Here is a 10,180-nt window from a genome sequence, read left to right as displayed (position 1 = left end):
AAGTATGTAATTGTTGATATGAAATAAAAAAGTGAATAAAAGCTAATAATATATAATAAATAACGTAAAGAGATAAGTCATAATATGCATTTTTGATAGCTGAAAGCACTATATAATAACAGTACTATGAGTTATCAAATTTTTATAACTTTTTCTTTATGTTATTTATCATTAGCTTTTATTTACTTCCTAATTTTATATCAACAATTACATACTTATAAAGAAATAACAAGATGATAGCGTAACAAGGAAAAGTGATTGTTATAATGAAAGGAATTAATGTATCACATATATGTTGTATTCGCATTTATTTCAGTAACAAAAAAGTTATTATTTTGTAGTATATATTATTACAAAACCCTATTTCTTTCATAAATATATGTTTATATAATAATATTTGCAACTTCTAACGCTGTCATCCTACTATTTCTTTCATTATAATAATTTTCTTCTTACGCTACCATCCTACCAACTTATCAACAACATGAAAGAAATAGTAGGATGGTAGCGTAACAAGAAAATAATTACAAATATATATTTATGAAAGAAGTAGCAGAATCTACAGTTTGCAATACTATATACTACATATATGTAAAATACATCTGAAATGCAATAGCACATATATGTGATATATATTTCTTTCACAACAACTTTCTTGTTTCACTGCCATTTTACTAAGTATGTAATTGTTGGTATGGTATAAAATAACGAAGTGAATAAAAGCTAATAAATAATGTAAAGAGAAAAATCATAAATGTACAAATTTTTAATAGCTTTAATATGGCACTCATAATAGTGCTATAAATTATCAAATTTTTATGACTTTTTCTTTACATTATTTACTATTATTGACTTTTATTCACTTCCTTATTTTATATGAACCATTTTTATACGATTATAATAATTTTTTTATTTATTTTTTCAATAAATCATGAAACTTAACCTACGCGTGTGTCATCAAAATTGATCTACGCGCGTCAAAACTGACAGATAATCTATATAATTAATAACCTAACATAAGGAGATCAAGGAGCGACATTAACGCTATCTAACATTGACTGCTCGAACTGGACATTTTCTTGCACATGCGCATTGAGAAGGTCGACGACGATGACCAAAAATTAGTCAATTTTTTTTAAAACCAAACTTTACATTGTAATCTCCGTTTATATAACACATAGAGCAAAAATAAAGACATTTTCTTTATATAATTGAGACCCAAGTTATCGATTAAGCCTATCAAGAATTCGATCAGTCCAGCCGTTCTATGAGATCTGATAATATGAGATATTCTCAAAAGTCCGACTCGCGTATAGATACACGGAGTGCTTTGCGGTCGCTACGCTTACGCTTATATACGCTTATAAAAAAAATGCTTCGCTTATTGAACTTGGCGCGAGACACTACCGTGTCTCTTGATTCTTTATATTTGACGAAAAATTACAAAATTAAAAGTATAATTTATAGAATTTATGTAAATATACAGTTATTTTGTAATATTATATAGCATATGATATTATTACACAGCATATGATAATTTTACACATTTTCATGTAAAGAATCAAGCAACGCGATTGGTCGAATCTTCCGTTACTGGAAGTGTATGGCCGGCTTTTGTCTTGCGCTCACATATATGGTATACGCGATGTGCGGCATGCACATTTTTTCTCTACTGTGGCGTGTTGCCGGCATCACTACGCTGCGCAGAGGAGACAGGTTCATGCAAGAGTAACGTGCTATCTCTTTCTTTAGTGTGTGAATGTCGAATTGTGTTAATAGTTCTTCGCAAGTTGACTTAAAATTAATCAATATAAAGAAGTATATTGAGTAATTTATTAGAGAAAAAGATAGTTCAAGAGATTTAGAAAAAGCTATAGAAGGAAAATTCGAGATACTGACGTTAGTCGAAATTCAAGAAGTCCATACATGCTTCTCGAAAGAAAAGTAAGTATTTATATACGAACAATTTCACGCACTAATACAAACAAAATGTTCCTTCAATTCCCTCATCTGTATCCCTTCTTCTACTCCTTTCGTTTTCCTCCTCTCCCTATTTACTATCTCCCATACCTTGCTTTCTGTTCTCGCTTCTCCTGCCTCCCTTATTAATCTTTCTCCCTCCTCCTTCTTTTTCCTTTCACACATCTCCCTATACTTTCTCTTTTCTTCTCTATAACTTTCCCCCCTTTCTTCCCCTTTCCTCTCTCTTCACAACTTCTGTCTCACTTTTTTCTTCTCCTCCTCACATTCCTTATCCCACCATCCCTGTCTTTTTCTCTTTCTTCTATCATCTCCTTTCCCACACTCTTCTAAAGCTTTCTTTATTCTTTCATTCATTTTCTCTATCTCTTCTCCCACCCCCCTTTCGTTCTCTCCTATGTCTATCCCTCCTATTTCCCTCCTTAATTTCTCTCTCCCCTCCTCATTCCACATCCCCCTTTTGCCCCCTTGCCTCTTACTCTTTCCCTTTTCCAATTTACCTTCTTCCCTTATCCAACAAATTACTGGGTGATGATCCGAGTCAATATCCTCTCCTATTTCTAGTCTTTCTATTTTTTCCCGTAGTCCTTCATTACCTAATATATAATCTATCACCGTATTTCCCCTACTTCCCGTATACGTGTATTCTCCATCTTCATCCCCCTTTACATTCCCGTTTAAAATGCTCCATCTCGTTTCTTCTAGCACCTCCACTAACCTCCTCCCTTCCCTATTGCTTTTCTTGTCTTTAGAATTCCTCGTCTTTATCGTTCCTTCTTCCTCCTCCATATTGACCTTTCCCCCCATTTCTCCAGTCCTCGCATTAAAATCTCCTCCTATTATTATTCTCTTACCTTCCTCCTCTCTTTTTTCTATCCATTTCTTTAATCCCTCTATCTTTTTCTCTAAATCTTCATTAATATATACCCCCACTATTCTCCATTTCTCCTTTCCCACTTTCCACTTTCCCGTCATCATCCCCTCTTCTCTTATTTCGATTTCTCCCACTTCTATTTCCCCCTTCCTTTTTATCCCCATTATCATCCCCCCCATTGCTCTCCCTTTTTTGTTCTTCCTACTCGCATATTGTATTCCCCACTTAAAACCCTTCGGTAACCAACTTTTAACTTTCTTCCACCCTTTCTCCTCCACCCATGTTTCCATGAGCACTATAATATCCCATTCACCAATCCTATTCCAAAATCCTTTATCTTTGTTTCTCATACCTGCTATATTCCAGAACGCTATCTTCCATCTCTCCCTGTCTACCTTTCCCACATCTCTTTTCCTTCCTTTTCCCCTCCTTCTCCCTTCCTTCTTCTCCTCTGTTTCTTCTTTCATCCTTTCCTGTCCCTATTGTTAGCTCCCTCTCCACTTCCTTCTCCTTTAATCCCCCTGTTTATCCTTTCTCATCCCTAAATTCTTCACTTCTCCTCCCTCATTCTTCAAAACTTCCTCCCCCTCGCTCCATTTCCACCATTTACCGTCTATTTGTAGTCCACCCAAGCCTATCCGTACTCTCCTGCCCTCTCCTTCCTCTCTCCTAGCCATCTCTCTTAACTTCCATCTAATCTTTCTTTCCTCCCATGTTAAATCCTCATCTATCCTTTCCTCTCTCCCCCTCAGCTTTTTCTTAATCTCCATCACTTGTCTTTTCTGCTCAATGCTCCCCAATGTCACTACCGCCATTCCCCTCTCTCCCTCCCTTGTTATCCCTACCTTCCTAACATTCTCTATTTTTATGTCTACTCCTAATTTTTCTATTACCTTTTCTACCCCCCTTCTTACCCCAAGATGGTAAACATCTCAAACGAACGTGTTTTTAATATCTTGCATAAACATTTGGGCATGAAGAAGCTGTCGGCCAGATGGGTGCCGCGCTTGCTCACAATCGACCAAAAACCACAAGGAAATTCAGTGAACCACTTGTGAACCATTCCATGCGACGGAGCAGAGTCCACATAATACTTTTTTAGCTTTTCTTCAGTTTCCTTAATGGTTTTTCCACGCAAAAAGTAATGTTTTATTAGCACACGAAATTCACTTTTTTCCATTTTAGCAAAAAACACAAACTTATCCGCTTTAGAACGCTGTCAAAAAATTTCTATTTGACAGATCTACTTGAAACTTGGTGTGTATACTTAAATAAGATGGTAAATATCAGAAATAAAATTAGATTGCGATTTGAGTGCCATATCTTGTAAAAGTCACTGACTTATCGAACTGCCCTCGTATACCCGAGAAGATATTATTTCCAGTTTCAATTACAGCAATCAATCAACATTTTATTGAAAAGTTTGCGATTGAAAATTGCTTGAAAGAATTCTCTTTAAAATGACGAAGTTTAATGTTGCAAACGTAATAAACATGTTAGCGACTACGTTCCAAATTATGAGTTTAAGAGAGACACCTATAACACCGTTAGAAATTGAAGTGTATAATGAAATTCGTAACATTCTACAAAATTATCAAGATGTACTTTTGATATCAATATTTGAACATGATTACATGCTTGATTTTGCCGATCCATCAGAACCACATGGAGTACAAGTTGTAGAAAATACTACCTGCAGAAAAAGAAGAAGACACTTTTGAACCTGAAGAATGCATTATTGATGATAAAGGTGGGAAGATCGACTTTAATTATAAAAGGAAAGCTGTGGAGTTTTGGAAAAGCGGAAAGAAGGCACATCGAACTTTAACTAGTGTACGGAATAATTTTCGCAAAGTTAAATCCTTACAGCAGCTATAAAGGTGGGAAGCGAGTGTAGAGAAAGGAGGAACAAATACAGATAAATTTGCATTTATTACGGAGTATGTACTGCAAATTGAAGAAGCTTGTGATAGAAGAACTATAATTGACATGAATTTAAGATTGTGGGCTTTGGAAGCAAAGGACCAAGTGGACCTACCCGAATTTAAGGCAAGTAAATGGTGGATTTGGAAATTCAAGAATGTACACGGAATTGTTTCCCGCAAGATAACATCATTCAGGACGCGACTTACGCTTGAAAATATTGATAATCTACGAGATATCGCAGAATTATTTGTTTCAAACGTGAAGTCTAACATCCCACTTATCGGAGTTGAAGAAATTTATAATGCAGACGAGAGTGGCTTCAACCTTGAAATACATTCTGGACGAATATTGGCGAAATCAGGAGTGAAAACAGTTGAAACAATAGTTCAATCGGTATCTTCTACATCACATAGTTATACTATAATGCCGATTATTTCGGCAAGCGGACGTCTTTTATCACCACTGTACATAGTTTTGAAGGAATCTACAGGAACATTTGGTTCACGAGTACAAGAAAATTTTTTACGTCCAGTTAATATTTATATCCAAGCCTCAAAAAGTGGAAAACTCACATCTGAACATTTTAAAACTTGGTTCAGAGAAGTGTATCTACCGCATACTGGCCGTAAAAGCATGTTACTACTCGACTCATGGACGGGACACTGCCCGAGCCAGCTAGAGCAGTTGATTCCACAAGACAAAGAAGTACTATTTTTCACCATTTCAAAGAAGACGACTGGCATCATTCAGCCTTTAGATGTGTTTGGATTTCGGATTTGGAAAAATTTCGTGCGAACATTTTCGGATAATGTAATTCTTGAAGAGAGAAATGTCAATTTGCACTCCCGTAATAAAATAAAGTTGCAATCACTAACTCATAATCAGCTTTCTGCGCCTAGATTCAAAAATCTTTTCAAATATGCTTGGTTTAAAAGCGGATATGTAGAAACGCATCCCGGCGAATTTCAAAACCCTGTAGATTTTTGTTACTTTAAAAATGAAAAGCATATATCCAAATGTAGTATTTGTGGGATGGCTGCTTTTATGCGCTGTGCATGGTGTGGCGAATATTTCTGTTTTAAACATTTTTATGAAGAATATCATTACTGTACCAAATACAATCCGTAATTTTTATATATCTGTCGTTTTGTACTAATATAACTCTTCCAATGTATAATTAAACAACAAAGCATGTACAAAAAGTGAATGCAAATGTTTTATAATGTACGAACTGTTTTTCCTTAAGATTATATCTTATCAATATATATTAGTGGTCAGGAGTCAAACACGTCCGCATCATTTAAATCGGAAAGTGATCGACAAAGTTATCGACGCATTAATGTGACTCTGTGTCATTTAATGTTTAAGAATTGCAATATCTTATTTATCGTGCGGTTTGCAAAATTGTTTAATAAAAGAACACTTTCTGCTATATATATCTATGTTGTTGTTGTTATGATTGATATACGTCATTGATTAGTTTTAATTAATTAGATTACTCGTAGGATTAATTAGTTTTATTTTTCATGTTTCACAATTTTCTGAGTTTTCGGGTTGTCTAACTTCCTTTGGTAGAAACATTATCTTTGAAAAATTATATTAATGTAATTAAATGAAGCTGTTTTTATGATGAGAAACTTTACGCACACCTGTAGGGAAGTAAGTAAATAAATTAAAAGGAAAAACTGCCCTCATATGTAGAGGAGCTTTTCGCTTTTTTCGATATATCTCGAACATTATTTGAAATATAAAAAAATGTTTTTAACAAAAGTTTTATGGTAAGAACACCTCTATTTAACCACATTAATAAAATTTTAAAAAGAAAATTTTTTGCAACAATTTTTGAAAAAACTTTCCTCAAAAATTTTTTTTTCAAAGTTTTATTAATGTGGTTAAATTGAGGTATTTTTACTATAAAACTTTTGTCTGAAACATTTTTTGATATCTTGAATAATTTTCGAAATATATTGAGAAAAGCAGAAAGCCATTCTACTTATGAGGGGTGGTTTCACCCCCTCAGACCGAAATTTAGCACAAAAAAAATAGGTTTTTGTTGTGGATAAACTACTATACTTGTACACCAAGTTTCAAAATTTTTTGAATTTCCAGGTTGCCTAACTTCCCTTGTAAGTTACACTTTCCCTTACATACATATGTACACCATACCCCCACCTTCCCCGCTCCTCTCTCAAAAAAAATACGCACGGATATATTTTGTATAATAGTAGCTCCATACATCATCTGAATTTCTATAAATACACCATGTTCTTGCTCAATTTTTAGAGTGTTCCCTAAGCCCCAGAAATTTTTTTACGGTTTTATCATATTCAGGAGATCAAAATCTATAAAGAAACACCACTCTTTTTACATACACTTGAGGGCCAAATTCGGTACCTTTTTAACATCCTCCTTTGCCATTGAAGGGAGGTGTTGATGTACAATGTAAATTTCTTTTATGTGACAGCATTGATATAGAGCGAGCGCTTTTATTTATTTTTTTCTGTTTTTAGTTCTGTTCCGTTTCCGTTCAGTTGTATGCGTTAACAAGTTCGAGCTCTGCTTTTGATTTACACGTTTCTTTGTTCAGTAAAAGTTTAAAATCTATAATAAATATTTTAATATACGTATATCCATAATCTTCTATTTTTTATTTAAAATAACTACATTACAACAGTAATATATGTCAAAAGAAAAATAATTTATAAGGCGTAAGTTCTAAGAATTTTTCGCTCTCGTCCCATAAGAGTAAAATTAATAAGGCTGTTCTATAGTAGAGCCTAGAAGATATGCCATAAATATAATCTGTTATAGCCCTAAAAGCATACATAATTATATAAAAAATTACGCAATCAAAAATAGGATGCATACCTGCGCGAAACGCCGACGCAGCGGGTCTCACGCAATAACGAAATAGGAAAACGAAGCTAACGCCGACTAAGCGTTGCGTTAAGAAATTGCCAAAATGCAAGCGAAGCGTTCCATTAACCTCCTTCGCTTGCATCTAGATCTTCTTGATTGCGCGTGTCGACCCAATTATCAAATATAACAAGGACCCATCGCTAATACTCGGGGGTCAATTCGGAATAACAATTTTGTAAAACGCGTCGACACGAACGAGCGACAAAAAATAAGTGTTCAATAATTACGAGTATCGTACGAGAGTACACTCTAACGCGCCTTATAATACGCGAGTGTATTTGCAAAAGAGACCAATATAAACAAGTTTATAAGTAGATATACTATGAGAGTTCTAAATCAGATCCTCTGAGGGGGGTGCGGGGCGCGGGGGTATCTCGATGGTGCGGGGGCTGACGTCACGCGGGTGGAGGGGATATTTCGACAAAGGAGGGGGAGTTTTCTGAGTGCAATATTTGTAGATGGTATCTTTACGACTTTTTTATGAGGGTTCTTAGACATTTTCCCAAAAAGGTATAGAACAAGCGCCGATGATTGACTATTTTGTACCCTCGTTAGTATAATTTTATTACGGAAGCGCCGATGTCCGGCTGCTCGAACTTGTCAACGGAGCGTTCTAGAATCCATAAAACTATGTTTTTTTTTCATTTTATGGACAAAATGTCCATAAAATCATTAGGATATTATGGAAAGGAATGAAGATTTTAGGGCCGACGCTGCGACGAACATGTCAAACGTTATTTATAGGTGCAAATGTAAAAGCGTTGACGTTCGGCAGCTTTGTACCCTCGCGGAAAATCGGTCGTAAACGAAAGCGAAACATTTTTCTTAATATTTTTTAAGGAAGAATGCAACGTATCGGCGCCAACGTTCGGCAGTTTTGTACCCTCGCAGAAAATCGGTCGTAAACGAGAGCGAAACATTCTTCTTAATATTTTTTAAGGAAGAATTGCGATAATTTTGAGAAGAATGGGGGTTGAAACTTATGGAGAGTGGGTCTGTCTCCGCGTCAAAAAGTCTTCAGCATTCATATAGTAAAGAGCTAAGTGTCATGTGCGAAGTGTTAGTGGCATAGTAGTGAGAAAAAAAAATGGAAAAAATGATAATAATTTCGAAGCGATATTAGACGAGTCGTCTGACGAAGATCACGCGCTGTCGGATGACAGTAATTATATTAGTAATTGCAGTGAGGACCTTACGGATATTCACGACAAGGTAGTGGACAATTCACAAATCCTTGCGCTAAACGGACGTACAAAAGTTTGTACCATATACTTTTATTATTCGACGGGTAGTGATCTAGCTCTATGTACTACATGTATGATCTCTATTCAAGACTTTGGGTACATGTATGCTGTTCGGAAGCATGTGATTCAATTACACAACGCAGTGGAGAGTCGATGGTGCTGCAATTGTAAAAATCCATTGTATATAATAATTCCATGCGATATGTGCCCTATTTGCACACAATAAACTTTGGGAGATTGTGCTGGGACACTTAAAGTGAAAAGTCTAATAGACAATGAACATGTGGGACTGCGATGCAATGCTACCAATAAACAACCTTGGGCAATGGTATCCACATCTCAGAGACAATGATGATGATGTGCATGCGGAGCCAGTTTTTATTCCTTGTGAAAAATCGAAGAACATTAAAATGTCTTCGGTGGTGCAATTTTTAAGAGATCGAGAACTAGGTATACAAAAACGTGTGGATAATGTGCGAAATTTTCTACGAGGTCGTAAATGTCGACTAAGAGAAATACACATGTGTGGTGGAAATAATTGCAAGCGTTCAGATTGGCCTGGACATAGTCGAGCGACATGTTTTGAGAATCGATTGCACGCTGATCTTGATTTAATGTATTCAATTTATAAAAGTTATGGTGAAGGGTGTTATAGATATAAATCTACGAGATCAATAGAATGTAATACACCATCATCATCCGAATCGGAGGAGTCGCCAGAACATAATATTCTGAACTCAGACTTAGAAATCGATGAGCCGGATGTGAGGGAAGAAGATTGAGAGTGTGTTGTATTTCTTTTTAATTTAAAAATTATTAAAATAATTAATAAAAAATTTTTTCTGTCACAGAAGGGACCCCTCGCATCCACTTGGCCACCCTACTGCCACCCGGTCGCACCACCGCTTGCCGCCCGGCCGCCCCACCAACGTTGCCGCCCCCACTGCCCAGCCGCTGCTCCTCCGCTTGCCTCCGACGCATTTAAAATTTTTATATTTTGTATTTTATATTTATATTGTTTATCTATTTATCTTATTATTTGTATTTTTTCTTATATATTCATATTATATTATTATATTTTTTATATTTTTATATTATATTCATATTATATTATTATATTCTTATATATTCTTATATTTTAAATTTTAAATTCACATACACACACATTTATAAATATTAAAAAAAATTATAAATATTACACATACCTATTTTATAAATAAAAAAAAATTATTTTAAA

The 10,180-nt window shown here is 35.1% G+C and overlaps 1 protein-coding gene across 1 annotated transcript; it reads left to right on the top strand.

Moving 5' to 3' along the window:
• Positions 1-4,843: 4,843 nt before the first annotated feature.
• Positions 4,844-5,908, top strand: LOC145948719 (uncharacterized). The gene has a single exon (XM_083058320.1). The coding sequence runs from the start codon at positions 4,844-4,846 to the stop codon at positions 5,906-5,908; it is 1,065 nt and encodes a 354-aa protein (XP_082914446.1).
• Positions 5,909-10,180: the final 4,272 nt, after the last annotated feature.

Source organism: Prenolepis imparis, unplaced genomic scaffold (assembly GCF_030444845.1).
Source record: "Prenolepis imparis isolate NDT839.2.m4 unplaced genomic scaffold, iyPreImpa1.0 SCAF_611, whole genome shotgun sequence".
Classification (NCBI taxonomy): Eukaryota; Metazoa; Arthropoda; class Insecta; order Hymenoptera; family Formicidae; genus Prenolepis; species Prenolepis imparis.
This window is presented reverse-complemented; position numbering and strand designations above follow the sequence as displayed.

Excerpts from the sequence above, each read along its gene's own strand:
- LOC145948719 (XM_083058320.1), top strand. The coding sequence starts at position 4,844 with ATGAATTTAAGATTGTGGGCTTTGGAAGCAAAGGACCAAGTGGACCTA.